This window comes from Podarcis cretensis, assembly GCF_951804945.1.
Source record: "Podarcis cretensis genome assembly, chromosome: 5".
Lineage (NCBI taxonomy): Eukaryota > Metazoa > Chordata > Lepidosauria > Squamata > Lacertidae > Podarcis > Podarcis cretensis.
In genome coordinates, this window is record NC_137174.1 from 98,671,826 (window position 1) to 98,695,442 (window position 23,617).

Here is a 23,617-nt window from a genome sequence, read left to right on the forward strand (position 1 = left end):
AGGCCTTTGACCATTTTGGTTGCCCTCCTCTGGACACATTCCAGTTTGTCAGTGTCCTTCTTGAACTGTGGTGCCCAGAACTGGACATAGTACTCCAGGTGAGGTCTGACCAGAGGTCTGATCAAGGCCGAATGTTTCCCCGGTGTCAAAAACATTATGGCAGTACAAAGGCAAGTGAGGCTGTGAAACTCGTCTCACATCTTCCCGAAGTTGCAGGCCAGGAATAACGAAGAACAAAGCCACCGCTTGGGTTTTTTAATTTATTTATTTTGAAAACTGGTTTCTCGTGAAAGAGTACACTAAAGAGAGCATAGGTTTTTCCTTTTGTCACCCATAAAATGTGGACTGCCTTCTGTCGGTCAGCACAGAAGCGACAGAGCATGCACTGAGCTGCAGCAAGAGCCTCCTCTGGGCCGTTTCCTCAATTTCAGACGTAATGCGCACCAAGCTTCCTTTAAGGGCCCTAGGAGGGGGAGGAAAATAAAGGACAGCGGAGACAAAAAAAAGCAAGGAGTTAGTGGCAACCACAGCTCTACCACCACACGGTGCCTTCCTCCGATTCTGGGCCCAGGTTCACTCAGCTCCAAAGGCAAAACGGTGGTGGTCTCAGCCACCCTTCACAGCTATTCTCTGAAATGTTTTAGTGGGCGACCTATCCCAGCCTCCCCCCAAGCTGGCACCCTCAAATGTTTTGGACTGCAGTGCAGAACACCTGTGAGGCGCCAGAGGTTGAGGAAGGCCCAAGGAGCCGGCCGGCCCAAGGAGCTTCCTGGAGCAAGCATCTTCTAAGCAACCCATTCCAGTTCTTCAGATTAGCTTGCAACGCATGCAGATCATTTCAGCGGTTCAGGAAAAACAACAGCACTTCCAGAACATGGCTTGCTTTTTGGGAGGGGAAGTCGAACCGTCTGATTTCTTCAGCCACGAAGTTGCCTGCAAGGTCATCATTTGTGATTAAGCTGCTGTGACCAGCTGGAGATATGGCAAACGGGCTTCTAACTCCCCTGCTCCAAAGACTGCAGCTGATTAACAGCTGACTCTACAAGAAACCTGAAGGTGAGGCTTGGGTTTCAGCAGACCCAGTCAAAGCAGAAATCGAAGCTGACCCTCTGAGCCATCCAGCCTGGCAAGAGCCCTCAACACCAGTCCAGGAATCCAGAGCTGACGTCCAGGACCTGCCAGGCTGCAGAAGAGGCACAGCCCTGGCCAAGGGAATGAAATGGCACAGGGAATGACAGAGCCATATGGTATAGGCAGAACTGAAAATTCTGCACTCTGCCCAGTCCGGTTCAGTTCTCAACAGCTACTGAATTATTCACCAGTTTTGTGTGCAGTTCTCTCTGTGCAGAAACCAGTTCAATCTACAGTCATACCTTGGGTTGTGAACGTGATCCGTGCGGGAGGCACGTTCGCAACCCACAGCATTCACAACCCACAGTGCTGCGTCTGCGCATGCGTGTGATGCAATTCGGCGCTTCTGCGAATGTGCCAAAACCCGGAAGTAACACTTTCTGGTACTTTCGGGTTCGGCGCAGTCCGTAACCTGAAAACGCGCAACCCAAAGCGTTCGCAACCTAAGGTATGACTGTACTGGATTTTAGAAAGCTAGTGAATGTCGCACTGCTCCTGTTGTTTTGAGAGCAGGTGGATAAGAGCAAAGCCAGACTTTCCTCAACACGGGACTAACCACGGTGCTTGTTGCCACATAATGTCGAGGCCGGCCCTATCATTGGGCGACGCTGTCAACTGGCTTATTGTTGGCTATTGATCCTGAATGACAGTAATGGAGCTTCAACATCCAAAGGCAGCATACCTCTGAATATCAGAATATGGCAAGCTCCATCATACCCTGCACATGTGATTTCCTCAGGGGCGCTGTCTTGGGTTAGGTTCAGCCCAGGCAGGGACGTCTCCCTCTTACGTACCCCCATGTCTTAGTCATCAATGTATTCAAAAGGCTCCGGAGGCTCCGGTTCCTGCTCCTCCTCCTCAATCTTCGGCCCATGCGCAGCCACGGGCTCCACCAGCTCTTCTGTGTCCTCGCTGGTGTCTCTCAAGACAATGATGCCCCCAATGGAAAGCTGGAGAAAGAGGAGCACCAAGTGAGTTCAAGGTTCCCCGAGGCTGCTGGGCCAGCGAGTCAGGGCCATGCAGAAGCTGCATCACAAGCCAGCCAATCCAGAGCAGGGGGAGGGGGCAAGAGCTGGCCTCACCCCCTTGTTTAATTGCAGCTGCAGCTAAATTTAGCCGCCTGACAATCACTGCCCCCATTCTGGCACCCTGCCCAGCAAAGGGACATCTGCATGACACAGGAGGGGACAAAGAAGTCCAGCCTCTTCAAGCTAAGGCTGGCTGGAAACGGCCCACTGGCCCTCACCTAGCAGAGAGAAGAGAATCTACCAGGAAGGTCTCTTGGACAAGCCATCATGCAATGAAGAGGAGCCAGAGGTGGCCTAGGGCAGTGCTTCTCAAACTTTTTTTCAATGCACTACACTTTCAGAATTAAATTATTTGTTATCATTACCATTACCATTATCCTACCCATCTGGCTGTGTTTCCCTAGCCACTCTGGGTGGCTTACAGCATATATAAAAAATTGTAAAACATCACACACTAAAAATTTCGATACAGGGCTGCCTTCAGGTGTCTCCTAAAAGTCAGATAGTTGTTTCATTTCCTTGGCAGCTCATGCCACGCCATTTTGTGTATAATGAAGGCATCAGGCACACCTCCCTGGGGAGCACATTTCACAATCGAGGAGCCACTGCAGAAAAGGCCCTGTTCTCGTGTTGCCACCCTCTGGACCTCTTGTGAAGGAGGCACATGAAGAAGGGCCTCTCACGATGATCACAGGGTCTGGGGAGAGCAGGCATTGATAGCCCTCCCCTCCATGAATCTGACTATTCTTGTTTCAAAGCCTTCTAGTGAAGGGTCCTATAGTTAAATATGATTTAACCTGCTCAAAGCCAATGACATGGTGAGTGGGAGGAATCTGTCGCCTTCCCCCTCCCCCAGATGCTGCTGGACTACAAATCCCATCATCCCCCTGCCCAGGAGCCATGCTGGGTGGGGCTGATGGGTCGTCAAGTCCAACAACACCCAGAAAGTGCCACAGGTCCCCCACCCCCCGCTTTATGGTGTGAAGAGGGTCATCAGAGGAGAGATATGCGCTCGACTCACGGTCTTGAAAGGCTGGTATCGGCAGCTTTCTGGCATGGTGAGGACCTTGAGCTGGGCGGGCATCACCCGGGCCGGATTGTCAAGGAGCTGGAAGGACGGCTCAGGCTCTTTTTTCTTCTCCTTCTCATCCTTCTTCTCGGTTTCGTCCTGTTTGGGGATGGGAGGAAGGAGGCGTTAAAAACACACACAGCCAAATACGTACGAGAGGACAGGACCTGGAGCCACAGCAGAACCTGCCCATCGTCCAGCCTTCGTACCAGCACAGACGTGCCCCACGTCAATGAATAAGAAAGCAAAATGAAGCCAAACTCCAGGCACGCCAGGCAGCCTTAATGGGTTGGCTGCAAATTTTAAAAAGAAGCAGAACTTTATCCTGTCCTGTCCGAAGCTCAACGATGGGTGTTTTTCTGAGCCATAAAGCTGTCTCCAAAGATGGCAGCAGTGAGAAATCGGCCGGGATTGATAGCTCTCTGGAGGCTACTTCAGGTACACTTTGCTGCCCTCGTGGGCTAACAGAGGGAAGGCTTTCCTTCAACCTTGTTAAAATGCCTCTGGGCCTGTGTCATGTTTTCCCCCCTTACAGGTATGGCCACATGTTTGGAAAACACAGGAAGAGGGCTTTCAGTTCCCAGAGAGTTGGGAAGAAAAGTTGCCTGGACAATAGAAGACACCCCAGAGCCAAAAGGACACAAAGATGAAGGCGGCCGGAGCGGAAGACAGAGGAGAGTGGCAAGAGCCAGACAGGCTTCATGATGGGAAGTTTTGCTTCTGCACATGACTCTGGCAAACCGCTCTAAGCTGAAGCGTTTCTTCCTCACCCACCCTAGAATGTTTAGTTCACATTGAGTTCATGAAACATCGTACCCTGACCTGTTCTCAATGCATGGTTAACCACATCTACGGAATGCAATAGTTATGTTCTTTTAAGTCTTGCTATATCAATCACTAGTAATAGTTTAATAAGGAGGTTTTCATACCTGTCCAATTCTGTGTTCCCTTTCCCAACCTTTAATCTATTGATGATTAATGCCTATATGCAACCCTTGCATTGTATTTGTGTTAACCAATCAGCAACAAGCACATATGTGACAATGCTGTAATATTCAATAAAAGGGACTCCCCGAGACATGCTCGAGAGATGCCTCCCATGTGACACTTGTCATTCGTCTGTCGTTTATTTCAACCCAACAGCTTCAGCTTCAGTTTCTTGACTCGGCTATGAACTCACCGGGTGGTCTTGGGGAAACCACTGTCCCCCTCGCTCAGCAATGTGGGGGTACTAAGAAAGAATGTCCTGTCCTTCAGATGGAAGGATAGCTGTGCATGAAAGCTCCTTCAGGTGGTCTATCGGCCTCCCTGGATGTTCAGGACTACAACTGGAGAGTGATGGCCGCACTTGCAGGGAATGATGGGAGTTGTAGTCCAAAACTACTAGGGAGGGCTGCAGTACATAAATGCCCAAAGCAACTTCCCCAGTGCCTGCTTCCATTTTTTAGTTCTCCCCACTGCTCCTACTGCCCCCTTGACTGCTGGGCCTTCACCTCTAGACCCAGTTCATTTCACCTCCACCCCCAAAAGCAAAGGACAAGCCAGGGTGGGAGGGAGGGAACACAGCTTGCTGCTCACCCACCCTGGGCAGAAGGAGCAGTGGGGCCAGGGATTTCTGCTGAGGTGTGGGTCAGTCTCTCAACACTGGCCCTGCACCTACCAGAAAGAGAAATGGGGTGGGAGGAAGAAACATGGGAGCACCACCCCAAGGCAGCTTCTGAGCAAATGACTCGAGCAAGTGATCCAGGCCACATGCTACAGTGGTGCCTTGCAAGATGAAAATAATCCGTTCCGCGAGTCTCTTCGTCTAGCGGTTTTTTCGTCTTGCGAAGCATCCCTATTAGCGGCTTAGCGCTATTAGCGGCTTAGAAAAAGGGGGGGGGGAGGGAAAAAACTCGCAAGACTCGCAAGACGTTTTCGTCTTGCGAAGCAAGCCCATAGGGAAATTCGTCTTGCGAAGCGCCTCGAAAAACGGAAAACCCTTTCGTCTAGCGGGTTTTTCGTCTTGCGAGGCATTCGTCTTGCGGGGCACCACTGTACAAAGGAAGGTGGAGACCCGAAGAGGCTCCTGGTGTGGTGGAAACTGCAAGATTCTTCTCTGATCCCAAACATTAGGAGAAAAAAAGGGAGCCTTCTCTGGCAACATTTCAGCCTCTTTGGGAGAAATGAGTGCCCTGGGACAATCCAACCAGATACCCAGAGAACACTGAAAAATGGGAACATTTGATGTAGCTCAGCACTCGGTTTTGCATTTCCCCATGTCTGTTCTCCTCTCCTGAAGAACTCACTCCAAGTTAGCTTGGCCAGAGTAGAAGCAAGGCTGCCCTCCTCAGAAGCAGCCTCCTCATCCACTTCCGAAACTGGTCGGCTTGGATAAGACTGCCTCTGTCCCGCTTGCTGCAATCACGTCTTTGCCCCTCTTCGGCCTGCCTCCCGTTCCTTTGGGGCTTTCTCTGGGGCCCAACTGAAGGCCAGAGAGTGGGATGAGCAAATAAGGGCCAGGCAGAGGGAGCAGGGCCCCTCCCTGCCCCACGGCCCATAGCCAGGCCTCTGTCTCCTTCTCCATGCTTGACCAGCTCCAGACACCACAGTCTCTGCAAGCCAGAGAGCTTCCTGAAGGTTCGGCAAAACATGGTGGTTTCTCCAAATAAACTTGTTCAATTCAGGTACCACCGTAAGGCAACTGCAAACGCCACTTAACTACGGGATGAAACCACATTGACTGAATTCATTCAGGGTTTGCTGGGTTTAGGGTATAGCTAAGATCTTACTAGTGCTTTGCAGCACAGGGATGTTAGACTAAGGTCACTGCTTCTCTCTCTTCCAACTGCAGTGTCAATTTAATGTTGCCTCCCTCTTGACTGACACTGAATGGAGTTGGTGGATCCTTACTGACGCCTAAGGAACCCACTGACAGAGAAGAAGAGAGTTTGACCACCAGGAAGTGGCTCCAGAAGCCCTTGCTTCCTAGATCAATGCCCCAGAACAGCATTCCTGGACGATGATTCGGAGGATGGGAGATTACAGACTCACCACTTCCATTTTCTCCTCTTCCTTCTTCTCCTTCTCCTTCTCTTTCTCCTTCTTCTTAGCCTTTGCCGTGATGGACAGCACAGCAGTAGAAACCTGAGTGTGAGAACAGCAAAAGGCTTTCAGGAGAACAAGCCAATAATGGTGCTCTGAGGGTCAGGCGCAGATATGGCAGCGGGGCAGGAGGCCCCAACTGGAGTGGGGAAAGTGTGTGTGTGTGTGTGTGTGTGTGTGGAGAGGGGTGGAAGGTCAGCTGTATGGCCCACGAAGCCCCCAAGATTAGAGGGCCCCAAAGTTGGAGGCCCAGTTCATTCTTGCTTCTCAAAAGGTTTGTTTTCAGAGGGTGAGCAAGCAGGAGTCCTTAATCTCCTGAGGAGCTTTCCAATGCTTCTCTGAAAGAGTCCCTGGAGCAGGAAGAGCCTCCCAGTTGGCCTCATATCCTTTCTGAGCACGCAGAGGCAGCATCCTTTGAGAACTGCTTTTGGGGTTAATTCACACATTACATTTTGACAGATCCATGTACACCCATTAATACTAATAGTGTACATCTGAAAATAATAATAATAATAATAATAATAATAATAATAATAATAATAATAATTTATTATTATTATTATTATTATTATTATTACTATTATTATTATTTATATCCCGCCCTCCCCAGCCGAAGCTGGGCTCAGGGCGGCTAACAACAATCAAAATAATCCAACGATTCTAAAAACATTTCATTATAAAAATTAATTAAAATCAAATTGATGGCAACCATTAAGCAAAATTCTGTGCAGATTGCCAGAGGAGGGGGGGTCAGGCTGCGCCCTGACCAAAGGCCTGGTGGAACAGCTCTGTCTTGCAGGCCCTGCAGAAAGATATCAAGTCCCGCAGGGCCCTAGTCTCTTGTGACAGAGCGTTCCACCAGATTGGAGCCACGGCCGAGAAGGCCCTGGCTCTAGTTGAGGCCAGCCTAACTTCTCTGTGGCCTGGGATCTTCAAGATGTTTTTATTTGCAGACCGTAAGTTCCTCTGTGGGACATACCAGGAGAGGCGGTCCCGTAGGTACGAGAGTCCTAGGCCGTATAGGGCTTTAAAGGTTAAAACCAGCACCTTAAACCTGATCCTGTACTCCACCGGGAGCCAGTGCAGCTGGTATAGTACCGGATGAATGTGATCTCGCAGCGAAGACCCCATAAGGAGCCTCACCGCGGCATTCTGCACCCGCTGGAGTTTCTGGGTCAGTCTCAAGGGTAGCCCCATGTAGAGCGAGTTACAATAATCCAGTCTGGAGGTGACCGTCGCGTGGATCACAGTGGCTAGGTCAGGGCGAGAGAGATAAGGAGCCAACTGCTTAGCTTGGCGGAGATGAAAAAATGCTGCCTTTGTTATAGCTGTAATCTGTGCCTCCATAGAGAGGGAGGTATCGAAGATTACACCCAAACTCTTGCTGGGCCATTAGTGGAAGCTAGAGCAAGAGGGCTTTCCCCTAAGAACACTGGGGGAGGAGAGGGAAGACCACCCCACTGTGCAAACAGAGATGCTCACACCGACTGACCAATCTCCTTAGCGCTACCCTGAATTCCACCCATAATCTATGACCAATAAAAACATGTTTGAAATGAGGGAGGGAAGCATCAGGGATTCAGGACTGCCCGCTGCTCCCTGCCAGGCCCACCGTTTCAGGGCAAACTTAGGTTTTCTACCACACATTGTGTGAAATAGCGCAGAGGGGCAATTTCGGCTTTGATCTCAGGGGCAGAGAAGCCTTGGGAGATGGGAAGGGGTCCCAGTGCAGCAGCACCAGCAGGGGCAACTGTTTGTTCAAGCAACCCACATGGACACAGGGAGGCCGTTCACCCACCTTTTCTTTCTCCTTCTCTTTCGGCACCTCCAGCGGGGCTGGGTAGGCAAACGTGGAGGGCTTGACGTTGGATCTGTACTGCACTTTTGGCATCTGCAAAAGGAAGATAGAGAGAGCGTTTGGAGGGCAAAGTCAGACAGGCATGGTGGAAGGCCGGAGAGCAAAGTGGTAGCCTCGTGCGGTGCCCTCGTTGGGAGACGCACACAAGCCAGCTGAAGCACAAATGCTGCCTCTGCCACTCGCCGGAAGCTTCTGAGCCATCAGGGGACTGAAACATCATTATTCCATTACCAGGCAATTTAGTCCCGGTGAGGCAGTTGTGCTCTCGCTGGCTCCCACACGGTACAGAGCACTGTTTGTGCTCTTGCTTTCTCTCCCGGCTTTTCACATTTCGGCCATGACTGGAAAAGGGATGTTGAAGGCAGGGCCGGGCAAACAGAAAGTGTGGGGTTTGGTGGCAGGTTCAGAATTCAGCATCCTGAGAATCTCGCATTCACACATGCCCCAAGTTTCTAGCCCTTGTGAGGCTAGAGGAAGGATGCTGAGAAAGACGGAAGGAGCATCTTGCAAAGGCTACAGTGAAATAAAAAGGCCAGGGAAGATGGGGGGAGTAGAAGACATAGTCTTCTGAGGGATTTCACATGCCATTTCCTTCCCTGCTGTGATGCCTGTCAAAATCCTACAAACTTCATTATGCAGATCCCAAATTAGGATCAAGCACAAGTACCTAAAGTTACACTGGCAAGACTGCCTTTGGTAAGTGTGGCCACTGGCCGCTGACTTCCAAGGCCAAATTATAACCGAGAGCAGATGAGCCTGTTTGTGGACTGTACCACATGGGGCCTTTGTGACTGGGTCCCCTCCACCCTCAAAAGGCTCTTAACGCAACCATATCTCACATAAGCTAGTCCCCTATGCGCAGGGACATATTTTTTTTACATATTGTGGAGAGTTCAATCTTGTACTTCACAGACTGAGATGAGACTGCAGAAAGCAGGTTTATCCGCTTATCTGTCTGTCTCTGAGAACCTGTCTCTGCCGCCTGTGCCAATCATTCAGCTCAAGGTGATCTTGCCGGATTTGCAGGGATAAAAGGGTAGTCTGAAGTATGTGAAATTCGGGCGGAGAGGTGGCATGTGCCCAGCCTGCAAAACACATTGCTGAATTCGGCTTGCTGTCGTTGCAGAATCCGAGTTCCTTCTGAGACGTCATTTCCATCAGGTTTGATTTCCCCAGGACACAACTGCTCTGAATCATGGCCACGGACACAGATGCGGTTGTGCAGACTCAATAACAAGCAGATTTGGGCAGCAAGCAGAGAGAAGTCGGGAAGAGGCTTCTCGCCTTACTGGGCATTTTCACATGGCAATTCTCTCTGCACCTCCCTCTTCGGGAAAGCTTGGAAAGTGCATACCCCACAGCCCGGCCTGCCTGGGAATGTCTACAGTCCTCCACACCACAGATTCAATGGACTTAGTTGGGAGAGGGGGCCTTAGGTCCATGGTAGAGCACATGATCTGCTTGCAGAAGGTCATCAGTTCAATCCCTGGGATTACTAGTTAAAAATTCTGGGAAACCTTCCATCAAACGCCTTGAAGGGATGCTGGCAGTCAAAGTAGGCGATATTGGGTCTCACTCCACAGCATCTCCAGATACAGGAAGCAAGGCTTGGGAATGGTCTCTCTTCCAGAGACTGCGGATAGCCCTGCCAGTCAGAGTAGACAATACTGGACTAGAAGGACCAATAGTCTAACTCAGTAAAAAACAGCTCCATACGTTCACATGATAAAGTAATGCAATTGCTTTTCTGAGTCCTTCACCAACCTGGTGCCCTCCAGAGGTTTGGGACTAGAACTCTTATTAGCACCACCCAGCGTGGCTGAGTTTAAAACATCTGGAAGGCAAGAAGCTGGAGAAGTATGCAGAAAAGCAACCTGAAATCCGTACTGTAAATATAATGTGTTCTCCTCCCACTTGCTGAAACCCCCAGGTTCCGACCAGGCACTTCTTGCACATTCTGAAACTTCTACTTGCAGCCTAGAAATGTCTTTTAAAAAATTACCGTATTTTCCGCTCTATAAGACGCACCAGACCACAAGACGCACCTCATTTTGGGAGGAGGAAAACAAGAACAAAAATATTCTGAATCTCAGAAGCCAGAACAGCAAGAGGGATCGCTGTGCAGTGAAAGCAGCAATCCCTCTTGCTGTTCTGGCTTCTGTGATAGCTGCGCAGCCTGCATTCGCTCCATAAGATGCAAACACATTTCCCCTTACTTTTTAGGAGGGAAAAAGTGAGTCTTATAGAGCAAAAAATACAGTTATTCTCAGGATGCTGAAGGTGATGGAGCTGCAAGTACAAGGACTGCCCAGAGCCCTGCTTCTGCCTGTTAAAAAGATAAAAGCAAAGACTGCATTTTGAGGATGGCGTTAAGAGGGCTGTGCAAATCGGCGGCAGCAGCAGAGTCTGAAATAAAATCATCTCTACTCTCCAAGCTGGCAAGTCATTTTCCCTAAACCACCCCTAAGATAAAAGTCTCCAGCAGTGTTCAGGAAGTGGCAAAGGAGAAATGAGGCGGCTTCAGTTTGCTGTGCATTTTCCCTGCCCCCCTTAACCAGAGGGAGGGCAACTTCAAAACCTGCCCTCCACCCTGAATCTTAAGCTACCTACCACGACCCTGGCGATTTACAATCACTTTCTTTAACGTTGCCAGGAAACAGCTCCCTTCTTCTCCTGCCTACTGGCTGATGCAGATTCTCATCATGCTTTCCATAGCTGAGGGCGCAATATCCTCTCAGAGGGCGAAGCTTGAAAGATTAACCTTTGAGAGCGCCGATGTGATGCTGTGCTCACTGCTGGCTCCCCTTTTCGCCCACAGGAATCAAACGGCGCCCGAACTTAACGAAAGGGAATATAATTGCATCCCACAAATCTATTTGAAAGGGTGATGCTGAAGAGGAGAGAGATCGGCAGTTCGGGCTTAAGGAGAAGCCGGAAACTGAGAATCTGAAGGCGGTTCCCCTGAAAATGTTAGAGGACCAAACAATCGCCTTGGTTTTGGGGACAGACTTGCGATGAGGTCAGACCACTGATCCACCTGGCCTAGGATGGGCTTCTTCAGGTAGCTGCTGCTCCCTAAAGTCCCAAGAGGGTATTTTTCCAGCCCTGCCACCCAGAGTCCCTTTCACAGGAGATGCTGGGGAATAAACCAGGTTACCTTCTGCAGGCAAAACACCAGCTTGTCCATTATAAGGAAGCTGCTATGCAATGAGGAGGATTATTGGTCGTTCCAGGCTGGTGTTTCCTGCTCTGACCAGCAGTTCCTCTCCAGGGTCTTAGGCAAGAGGGGAAAGGCTTTTCAAATCACCTATTAATTCATTCCCTTTTTTAAGGAGATGATAAAATATTAGATCCAAGACCTTTGGCTCTACAGGCCTGCATGTATACTACAGTGCTCAGCTTGGAAATCACAATGCTCAACAGCTGAAAGCAGAAACCCCAGGGGCATGACAAGGCCAAACCTATTTACACAACCAACAACAACAACAACAATTTATTATTTATACCCCACCCATCTGGCTGGGTTTCCCCAGCCACTCTGGGCAGCTCCCAACAGAATATTAAGAACACGATAAAACATCAAACATTAAAAACTTCCCTGAACAGGGCTGCCTTCAGATGTCTTCTAAAAGTCAGATAGTAGTTTATTTCTTTTCCACAGGGCAGGTGCCATTACCGAGAAGGCCCTCTGCCTGGTTCCCTATAACTTCACTTCACACAGTAAGAGGGAACCACCAGAAGACCCTCGGAGCTGGACCTCAGCCGAATGATGGGGGTGGAGATGCTCCTTCAGGTATGCTGGGCTGAGGCCGTTTAGGGCTTTAAAGGTCAGCACCAAACTCTTCTAAAACTCTTCGTCACTGGGTTCGGCAGGTAAGAGGCAACTCTGGAGCACGCAGAATGCCACCAGGCCATTCTGACCGACGCAACGCCATTTCAGCCCCCGGAAGGACGTACCTTGAGGTCCTTGTTAAGGCCGATGACGCAGGTTGGGGTGAAGGCCAGCGACAGGAAGTGAGAGAGAGGAAACCAGAACCAGAACTGGGTGAAGACCAGAACGCCGACCACCGAAGGCATGTGTGTGTGTCCAGTCCTTGACTGCAGAGAAATAGTCACGTTGTGGCCGCCTGGGGAGGTAGCACAAAAGAAACAGGGGAGGTGAGGGTTGCTTGGATTTACAAAGGGCCCAGAAGAGCCACTGCGGTTCCATGAGGTTCGGGCGGATCTCTTCATCAATAAGTGACTTGCGAATAAATGGTATACCAAACATTGAAATAAAACAATGAGTAAAAGGAAATCAAACTGGGAGGAACAAGACAGTAGAAAGAGTTCACCCTCCTCACTCCCACCCGTGTCAGTTCAACTAGAGGTGGGTATAAACCAGGCTTCCCCAATCTGGTGCCCAGCAGCTGTTTTGGGCTACAATTCTGTGTCCCTGCAAGGTTGCTGAAGGCTGACGCAGAGCTAACAAGCCAACCGCTTTTTGTTCACCTACTTAGAACAATTCTTGCAAATCCTCATTCAGAGTGAGCGGTAGCCATCATTTGCCTGATGTGGCCGGTCATTCCTAGAAACACTGGGATAACTCAGGGGGCAGAGCATGGGGTGTTAATCTCAAGGTCGTGGGTTTGAGCCCCTCAAAGGGTTCCTGCATTGCAAGGGGTTGGACTAGATGACCCCCGTGGTCCCTTCCAACTCTACGATTCTATGATCCCTCTCTAGGAACCGACCACAGTGAGCACTTGGAAAGCAGCTAAGAATGCAAAAGAATCTCTGCAGGATCAAAGCATCTGTTGCTCTAGCTTAGTGACGGGCTTTGCAAGCAGTGGTCAGCCAGATGTTTCTCAGAACTTAAGAATAACATGTCTCCTTTATTATTTCCCCTCCAACACCAGGAATTCTGAGGTAACTTGCTCGGAATACAGAGATTTGACTCAGCTGTCATGAAGGTATGTGGCAGAATGTCTGATATACAGAGGTATAATCCAGCTATGTAGGCTTTGCTGATTTCATCTTTGTATTGTTGCTAATTAATTTATATACTGTACACCACTTCAGAGATTTTTTCTAAGAGGTTTATATTTTTTTCCTAAATGAAAATAATAAATACAAATAAATTAGTATCTCTCTGCTCCATTCTCTCTCCTTCTCCCTTATTTCCACTTGCCTGGAAGCAAAATTACTTCTCCATCCTTTCCCCCCCACCCAGAAACCTCCAATCTTCCTGTGCCTAATAACTAAACTAGGAAGAAGGGGGAAGTCTGCAAGAGATTACATTCCCCCTCTCGACCAGAAGCAGCTTCAGATTCTGCTTCCTTCTTCCTACGGGTTATAAATCTCAGCAGCAGAATTAATCCTGCCAGATAACCAAACCCCTTGATTTCATCCTTGCAAAGCAGAGATCAGAGAGCTCATCAGGTTGATGCAACGCAGAAGCTCCCAGCCAAAGCCAAACAGAAAGGTTAGGCCCACAGAGGGAGTGGGAAGGTGTTAATCAGATTTTCAGGGCTTCCAACCAGTTAGGCAGATGGGAGCTGGAGAAGGCCACCGGCATATTTATTGCTGCTGATGAGGCAGAGGGCAGTGGGCCTAATCTATTTAAGATGCAATCAAACTTCAAGCCCTTTTACATGGGGGGGGGGGGGGGAGAGACTATGGAGGCCCTCCTCAGCCAGCAGACCTGTAGCAGACCGGCCTGGGAGTGCAGTTCTAAGGCTGACAATGGTCCAGATTTGGCCAGAAAGTGAACACCATGACCAGAGCAACCGGAAAGTTCTGAATTTGTTAGGTGTATTCTGAAAAAGGTGCAGTATAGTTGAGTTCTACAGGATCACTCTGCACTGCTTAAGTTGGGAAGGGGCTCCCTGCTAATGAGTAATGATATCTCTCTCTCTCTCTCTCTCTCTCTCTCTCTCACACACACACACACACACACACACACACTTGCTTCAGGCTGTGTTCATGGGCCAAGCACACCCTGCTGAAACCCATCACGACTTCGGTTTAAACAACTTTGGAATTTTATTTTTCAACATTTTGCCTCTTGACATCGCCTGCCTAAAATCTTGTCATTTCTGGAGGAGGTGACCTCAGCCCTCAAGCATTGCATTCACACTCTCACGGTTTCTGTTCTCTTTGCATGACACCCAAATTTTCTCTTGGCTCCCTGTCCTCAGGGCCTGTCTGGGAGCAGGAAAGTTATGGGATCCTGCTCTGCTGCTCATCTCAGAAGCATCACCAGGGGTTGAAGGGACAAGCCCTTGAAACAGGGCTTAGAAGCAATTCAGAAAACAGGATTTCTAGGAATTCTTCCAACTCAAGATAAATTTGTGCAGAGCTGGTAAAGAGTGATTTTTCTGTAGCCACATTCTGCCACTTTCAAAGCCAATTTTTCGGCATATTATTAAATGCGTGAAGAATGTGGGGTTGTACTACTTGTTCACATAACTCATAAAGCACTCTGCTCAGGAGCAGGAAACTGATTTATTTGCTGTCTTTCCTTTGCTCTGCACATTCATTCTCAACTCTGGGCAATTTTGAAAACGAAACAAAACTGCCACCCTGCATTTTCCTCCCCATGACTGGTTCATGCACTGGTAGCATCCCAACTTATCCTTTCTGGCTTGCCCACCTTTCTCACCTTTAACCAAGGCTTAGCTGCCAAAATCGTGCTGGCTGGGACTGATGGGAATTGCAGTTCAAAACATTTGGAGGGCAGAGGCTTGGAGAAGGCTGAGTTACAGCCAGAGGGATTTATAGATGCCTTTCTCCCAGAAAGATCTGGATGTCTGGAGATCAAGTCACATGGAACTCTGTGGCCTGGGAATTCTCTATGGGAGCTGAGAAATAAGGTCCCCAAGCCCTGAGATGTTATCACTCCATCCCTCAAACAGAGAATCACGTCTTCCCATCAGCAGGCAGCTGTAAATCTTCTGTGACAATGTAGGGACAACCTGAGATATGCATCCCTCAGAAGAAAGGTCAGCCCTGTTTGTCCAGACAACCAACAACCCGAGGCAGGTCCAATTTCAGGACGTGTCAGCCAAGTGATTCACGCAAGCAATAAAATCCAAAAGACAGAATCTCATTTGGCTCTTTGTGTTGCTGATGTGCTACTGGTGCTTTAACAACTCGGGGGACTAATGTGCGATGAAGACATCTAAAGCAGGGTGGACGGCGACTGCAGATTGGGTGCAGGAGCTTAATGCAAGATAGAAACTGAGGAGCCTTAAGGACTGCTGCTGCCCCTTGCAGATGCATTTGACCGCTCAAAGCTGCCATGAATTCTGTGGGGCAGCCTCAGGCAAGCCAGTATCTCTCAGCTTCTGCAAAATGAGGATGAACATCATCTGGAGTGGCAACCAACCAGGGCAGCTTTAAAAGGAGCTTGGACCAATCCATGCAAGGTATGGCCATCCATGGCTACCAGCCACAGTGATTATGCCCTGGTCCCCCAGTCGGAAGCAGCATGCCTCTGAGCATTAGTTGCTGGAGAGTGCGCTGTTGCACTCAGGTCCTGGCTATGGGCTTCCCAGAGGGATCTAGTTGGTCACTGCGAGACCAGGAAGCTGCAATAGAGGCTCCTTTGGTGTGATCCAGAAGGATATTATCTTGCTTTTCAACAGTGCCCCCCTTTGGGTCTGATCCAGCTACAGGGCTCAGCCTCTAACTTGCAGGGCTGCTGTAACAATTACTGAGCTCATGAAGCACTGTGGACACTCTTCGCAAATTCTAATTATTAGCTATTAACAAATCTGCCAGCTTTTAGTCTCCATGCCAGGAGCACCCTACGCGCATCAAAGGCCAGGATCCTTAAAAAAAAAGCTGCCCTGTTAAACCTGGAAATGACACATGTCCGTAATGACCGCAGATGCTTCAAGACAACTATCCAAGGACACAATGCCTCGCTTTGCTTTGCTACGGCACACAAGATGGGCAATCTGTAAAGCCCTGTGCATACTGATAGGACTATACAAATAAACCCATTACCATAATTTCATAATCATTCAAAGTACTTAAAGGAAAACAAGGATGGCGGCAAGGTACACATTCTGTGGGGGAAGTGGAGAGATCAGCGTGGCTAGGAAAAACCTTACACTGGGCTTCGTGCAAGTCTGCATGTTCCAACTGATTTGTTCAGCAAATTGAACAATAAAATGAAAAGGAATTGACTGAACCCAACACCTCCTTGCAGCAGCAGAAATCACCTGCGTCCAATATGCCCTGAGCCAGGATTGCTCCAAACTTGGCCATCACATCGTCGTGTTTATCGTTGATGACTTTGGAATAGAGCTGCCTGAACTGGCTGACCTGCAAGAGAGAAGAGAGGGCAAGGTTTAATACACAATTATAAAACAAAACAAAACTGCAGAAGGGAAACCCATCAAGGTGCAGGGGATTCCAAACACAATTCTGTGATCCTTTAAACAAATTGGTTTATTCATTCACCGTTCCATTTATATCCCACCTTTTCTCCAATGAGCTCAAAGTGGCATACATACTTTCCCCTCACTCCATTTCATCCTCACAAGCCTACAAGGTAGGTGAGGCTCAGAGAGGCAGTGACTGGCACCCAGGGTCTCCCAGTGGGCTTTCTTGGCTGAGTGGGGATCTGAACCCTGGTTTCGCAGGTCCTTGTCTAGGTCTGAGACTCCAAGCACCAGATCGCACTTATCTAGGAAGACTATGTTCAAAACACACCTGCCATTCTCCTTGCCCTTCAGTAGCAAACTGAATCCTGGGTTTAACCACCTGACCCAGTGCTAATCTGAACCGGATGGCATGAATCAGTAGCAACAACAACAAAAACAACAACAACAACAATAATAATAATAATAATGGCGTAATATCTTCCTAGGCAGCAGGGGCTGCCATTCCTCTCTTGCCTTCCATAAGCAGGAAAATCCTAGCGCTGGAGTCAACAAAGTCAGCCTGTACATTTCTGGACAAGGGCAGAAAGAATGTTCCAAAGGCAGGATGCAATTCCTCCCCGTTACTCAATTTTCTCTAATAAATCAAACCAAATTATGGAAGCCGCTAATATGATTCCTTCCTAAGCCAATTCCTCCGCATGCTTAGAATTGCTTTAGAGTAATGAATGGAGCGGCGTTTCCGTAAAAGCCCACGACGAAAGAAAACAAGGAAACTGCTTTACGTGCATTCGGCATTTATTTCCCTGGATGGGTTTGAAGTCTCTTAACGAATTCGGGTTGGTGGGGGCGAACTGACTAAAAGACTAACGAGGACTTTAAGTGCTCCCCCTTCCCCCCCATGGGCATTTACACAGGGCTTAGCTCCACAAGCTTCTCCGTCTCAGAGAACAAGGACAGGGACAAGAAAGAATTCAACCCCGAGTTTTCTGCAAAGAGGATACCCTCTTGGGCCTGTGTCACTCTGGTTAATTGGGCTTTTGTGCCCTCTTAGTTATTCTGAGCTGCTGAGAGTGTTCCTGTTTTCTATTGTTTTCTGTTAAGTTTATAGTGCTTTCCAGATCTCCTTTAGGAAGGAGTCGGATGCAGTCTGAAATAAATCAAGTACAAAAGAAACAGGGCACCTGTATCATGTCCCGGTGGCAGGGAGGTGGAATGGCTAGATGCAGAAACGCAGGTTAGCCATGTGCTCTCCTGGCCATTCTCTGGGGCTCCACTGCTCCCTCCCACTGTAACTTTGCCTACATAAATTGCCCATCAAGGTCCCATGACAAACATTGGTGTCTGATAGGTAGATATTTAACAACTATAGGCCTGAGGGTCCCACCCTTGGAGAAGCCTAGCACACATGCCAACGCCATTTTTAGAAGGCATCTGCAACGCTGACTGTCACTGGCAACAGCAGTGGTGCAGCAATAAAACAGATAGCACATTTGCCAAGCTAAGCAGGGTCCAGTATGGTTTCAAACTGGATGGGGGACGGCGTGTTGAGATTCCTGCACTGCAGGGGGTTGGACTAGATGACCCAAGGGGTCGCTTTCCAACTGTACAGTTCTATGATTCTATATGAATCACAAGTAAATTTAACTAAAGTTATCTCTCCCCATTCTGAAGGAAATCAGCCCTGAGTGCTCACTGGAAGGACAGATCCTGAAGCTGAGGCTCCAAGACTTTGGCCACCTCATGAGAAGAGAAGACTCCCTGGAAAAGACCCTGATGTTGGGAAAGATGGAGGGCACAAGGAGAAGGGGATGACAGAGGACGAGATGGTGGGACAGTGTTCTCGAAGCTACCAGCATGAGTTTGACCAAACTGCGGGAGGCGGTGGAAGACAGGAGTGCCTGGCGTGCTCTGGTCCAGGGGGTCATGAAGAGTCGGATACGACTAAACGACAACAACAACATCTCCCCCACCACCATATCTTCTTCTTCTTCTATCACTCGTAGCCGAGTAAGATTGTCTTCCATAAACACTGTTTTAACAATGAGTCCGTAAGTGACTGTGGACTCAAATTCTGGATCCACACGTCCTTCCACAGTGGGGAAATTGGTTCTGGGTGAGAGTTGATCACAGTGTGGATTTGCCAAGCGTGCCTTCCTCTTAGCACGTTTCTCCCATGTTTCTCCCACCATATACCACACACACACACACGACAACCTTTTTGTGGTTTAAAAATTACACAGTTCCATTCCTCCTGGGATAGCTCAGTCAGCAGAGCACAAGACTCTTGATCTCAGAGTTGTGGGTTCGAGCTCCATATTGGGCAAAGGATTCCTGCACTGCAGAGGGGTTGGACTAGATGACCGGTGTGGTCCCTTCCAACTCTATGATTCTCTCTTCCATTCCTTCCTGGCGGCTCAGAATGGGCAAACGATTCATTTTTAAAAAGACCACCACACCAGTGAAATTAAAAGTTACCCTCCTGCACACATGCCAGCTTAATCCAGATGTTGAATGCCAGCCCAACAAGGGAAAGTTTTACAGCTCTTCCCAACAACTAAAGTTCTCAGGGTGCCAAATTCTTCCCCCGGTACGAGATTCTGCTTATGAGGGAGGGAACACATAAAAGCCTAAAATATTCCAGCAGAGCTGGGGATGTTGTGCTTGAGCTTCTTTCAACACTTTGTGCTGGGGGGGGGGGGGGGTTGTCAGCGGGGAGAGACAGAAACCAAAAGGCATTGCAGCACATGGAAGACAGATTAAAACCAGGTTGATTTTTGCCCAGGGTGCTGCCTCTTCATTCCTGTGGCTTCCAGAACATGTGGACTCATGTTGTTTATAAGACCTTGACAGTTGCTATAAACTCTGAAAATAAAAAAAAGATAAAGAAAAAAGTTGCTAGCCACACGGGCCATGATCTAGAATCCACACCGTGATCAAATCTTCAGAGAAACAGATCACGGCCAGAGCTGGGAGACATTCCACAGATCTGCTAATGTTCACACTGGCGTCTGTAGTCTGACAGCAAAGGGCTCTGCATACGATGGGAGCGCTGGCTGGATCCCTGCGACACGGCACTTGGGTAGGGAAGCTATTCAGCGCCACCAGTGATGCTCTAGGATGCAGTCCAGGGACTGGCAAGCCACATCCGACTGGGAGGCGATTGATGGCAATGCCAGAGTCGGTTCTGAGAGCTAAAGCATGCCTGTCATCTGAACACAGAAGAATCACACACCACAGAGGATCCCATATCTCCCACCCCCTTTTGGTTGCCCAAGTCCCCGATCTAAAGCACCTTCCAGAACAGCCTCTCACACAGAGATGCAGCAGGCAACCACCTCTCAGGTGTTAGGCAATTCTGCTGGCTTTCCTGCACCCAACCACATTCACTGCACACGTGTGTCAGATTTCTACCTCTGTACCTGCAAGGGGAGACTGACTGAAAAGTGGAATGGCTAGAGCTGTGATGAATCATACCCATACCCAGCAAGCAGCCTTTTCGGAGGCCTTCAGATTCATCATCGCAGCGTTTATTCAATTTCTTGCTGCATGCAAACATCACCGAGGCACGCAACTGGGGAATTACTGACCTGAGTAAACTAGAGGCACGACTCATTTTTAACAATGAGGGCCCGACTAAATGTTTCATAGGGCTACATTGATTCGTGCTTTTGCATTTCTGGGTGTATGTGCATTTTAAGTGAGATGTGAGCCTGATGCTGTCTAGCTGTCCCTGGACTACAACTTCCACCATCCCTGACCAACGGCCACACTGGCTGGGGCTGATGGGAAGTGGAGTCTAACCATTATCCTGAGGCCCCCAGGTTCCCCACCACTATCCTAACCCTCTCCACAGAAATAGGCTTTTCCTACATTAAAAATGGCCTGCCTGCTTTTGGTCTGGAAATCAAACCAAAAAAGGAGAGAGGGGAATTTTTGAAAACTACCTTCGACTGCTATAGATGTTGCAAGTTCTACAGAGAACTAAATACAGAAAGGTGTGTGGCAGAAACTCTGTCTCAAAGATGGTACCTTGCTGGCCTGTTGACATGTAAAGCAGCCAGAGACTGCAAAAGAACCTTTGCTGTTGTCTCTGCATCCTTTGGCATATTTCAGACCCAGGCTATTGATACAATTGCTCCAGCAAACAGTTGCGGAGCACCTGAAGGAAACTCCACATTAAACCCACAAATTTCAGGGGAGCCCACAGAATACTGGACGCAGAATGTACCTTCCCAAAAAACTCAGGCTTCGCATTTAACACCCCCATCAGCATGTTTCAAGTCCTCATGGGACAGCAAAGATGTGCTTGGAAACGTATGGGGCAATGTCTGCTAAGACTCCGCAGAAGCCAGAGATGGCTTGGGCAAAACTCCTTCCCCTTTGACTAATAGAGCAAAACATATGCAAAATAGTAAAAACTGGATAATAAATTCTGCCAAGTGAAATAATTTATATCTGTTGCAGAACCCAGTGTCTCCGGGTGCTGAATTTCAAGTGCAGAATTTCAACTCCCTGCCATGCCAGGCGCATAATGCACATGGCCCTGTTCATAAAGCCTACATTTGCTAGCTTGTGAATCCTACAGTATAACCCCAGATGGGCTGGGTGCCCAAAGAGAAAAATCTAAATGATTTAGTATCCCCTCTTCCTCTAATTAGGGACGCAGGTGGCGCTGTGGGTTAAAGCCTCAGCGCCTAGGACTTGCCGATCGAAAGGTCGGCGGTTCGAATCCCTGCGGCGGGGTGCGCTCCCGCTGCTCGGTCCCAGCGCCTGCCAACCTAGCAGTTCGAAAGCACCTCCTGGTGCAAGTAGATAAATAGGGACCGCTTACCAGCGGGAAGGTAAACGGCGTTTCCGTGTGCGGCTCTGGCTTGCCAGAGCAGCGATGTCACGCTGGCCACGTGACCTGGAAGTGTCTCCGGACAGCGCTGGCCCCTGGCCTCTTAAGTGAGATGGGCGCACAACCCCAGAGTCTGTCAAGACTGGTCCGTACGGGCAGGGGTACCTTTACCTTTACCTTTACCTTCCTCTAATTAACAGCAGGGATTGCAGCCCACTGCGATGGTGGCTTGCGGACTGAAGTTCACAGCCCCCCTGAAAGGAATGGGGGGTGCACAAGAGCACTTCCCTTCACAGCAAGACTACCTCCAAATCCCTCCTTCCATCCACATCTATTCTAGACACCCGACCGTTGTGGTTAACTGTCAGCTCTTTAGGTCTGCCAGGCCAGAAGACCAGAACTGGGAAGGATGTGCCACATGGCGATATTTTTAGAGCAAGGTATTAAACCTGTCTGTGGGTTGCGTGCCCTCCACCCTCTCGACAGAACTCCATGGCTCTTTGAAGTTTTACGGCCTTAGAAAAAGGCCTGCTGGGGTACATTTGGGTGGCGTCCAGGGCACCGCTGGAACACAGGCAGCAATTCACTCCACTTCATTTGGGGCAGGCCATTCACCATCTCAGTGGCTGACGAAAGCCAGAACAGCTCAGCTCCTGCGTTTAAAAAAGGCTACCAACTGCAGTGTTAAAGCAAACCGTCAGGGCTATCTTGTTCACAGCACTCCAGAGCAAATGCCACAATCTCTTCCTCTAGAGTTCACCGGGCGCAAGGATCGTCTACAGCAAGCCTTCAAGTCAAAAGGAATTCCACTAGCCAGGCTTTACTGCTGAGGGGTCAAAATTAAACAGGCTGGTTGAGACCTGAACAGCAGCCCACTCAATGCCTTAGAGAAAGTAACCAAGCTACAGTGGTACCTCGGGTTACATACGCTTCAGGTTACTTACGCTTCAGGTTACAGACTCCGCTAAGCCAGAAATAGTGCTCCAGGTTAAGAACTTTGCTTCAGGATGAGAACAGAAATCATGCTCCGGAGGCGCAGCGGCAGCAGGAGGCCCCATTAGCTAAAGTGGTGCTTCAGGTTAAGAACAGTTTCAGGTTAAGTACGGACCTCCGGAACAAATTAAGTACTTAACCTGAGGTACCACTGTAATTGCAAACTGTCCAATCCCAGGCAACCCTTCAAAAATAAAAAATGTGTTCTATTCTGTGGCACCCCCTATAAGTACGCACTGACACATTAAAAGCAGGATCCTACTGAACACACATAAACCAGCGTTGCTTATGTCAAAATTCCAAGCCGGTTTTGTGCTGCAAACCCTGGTTTTATGCCACCGCAACGCAGACATACTTGGGAGAGAGGGCCCAGCGAATACCTGAAGCCCAGTGTTGTCCTATCTCCTCCCAACGCCTGGTGAAGTTTTGTGCTGGCTTTGTGGTACAAACTCTGGGAGCCCTCATGCCTGAGGATATGTTCTGAAAGCACAGGAGGCCGCAAGCTTGTTGAAGCTAAGCAGGTCTAGTTCTGGTCAGTGCCTAGATGTGTGGACGGCCTGGGAACCCTTGGCTTCTGGGATGTAAGGAAGGTGAGACATAAATGCAGAAAATAAATACCCTCTAAGCACCTGGTTGACCTCTGCTGCTTTAGGTAAAGGTACCCCTGACAGTTAAGTCCAGTCGCGAACGACTCTGGGGTTGCAGCGCTCATCTTGCTCTACAGGCCGAGGGAGCCGGCATTTGTCCGCTTCCACAGACAGTTTTTCCAGGTCATGTGGCCAGCATGACTAAGCCGCTTCTGGCGAACCAGAGCAGCGCATGGAAATGCCGTTGACCTTTCCGCCGGAGCGGTACCTATTTATCTACTTGCACTGCGTGCTTTTGAACTGCTAGGTTGGCAGGAGCTGGGACCGAACAACGGGAGCTCACCCTGTCGCAGGGCTTCGAACCGCCGACCTTCCGATCGCCAAGCCCAAGGCTCAGTGGTTTACACCACAGCACCACCCGTGTCCCCCACTTTAAGCTACCACAGTAAGCAGCTGCAAGGGAGAAACCAGGGCACTATTTCCCCCAGGCCAGGTTGAGATGCACTGCAGGTCAAAGGAGGTCTTCCCAACTGCTGCCTGAAAATGTCTTTAAGAGCCCCTGCTCTTGCTGGACTGATACTTGGTGGAGCGTCCATCAGCGCCACTTTTCAAAAGGAAGCTCATAAGAGGAAGCAAGAGGATGTGATCAATAGCT

The 23,617-nt window shown here is 49.2% G+C and overlaps 1 protein-coding gene across 1 annotated transcript in view; it reads right to left on the reverse strand.

The window, feature by feature from the left end:
* Positions 1-246: 246 nt before the first annotated feature.
* PSMD1 (proteasome 26S subunit, non-ATPase 1) overlaps positions 247-23,617 on the reverse strand; it is a 97,396-nt gene continuing 74,025 nt past the window's right edge. The window contains exons 19-25 of the mRNA XM_079977745.1: positions 16,378-16,480; positions 12,128-12,297; positions 8,111-8,203; positions 6,262-6,354; positions 3,181-3,327; positions 1,926-2,081; positions 247-463 (exon numbers count right to left, since the gene is read on the reverse strand). Coding sequence (XP_079833871.1) covers positions 1,935-2,081; positions 3,181-3,327; positions 6,262-6,354; positions 8,111-8,203; positions 12,128-12,297; positions 16,378-16,480 — 753 coding nt within the window. The 3' untranslated portion in view covers positions 247-463; positions 1,926-1,934. The remainder of the gene's footprint in view (positions 464-1,925; positions 2,082-3,180; positions 3,328-6,261; positions 6,355-8,110; positions 8,204-12,127; positions 12,298-16,377; positions 16,481-23,617) is intronic.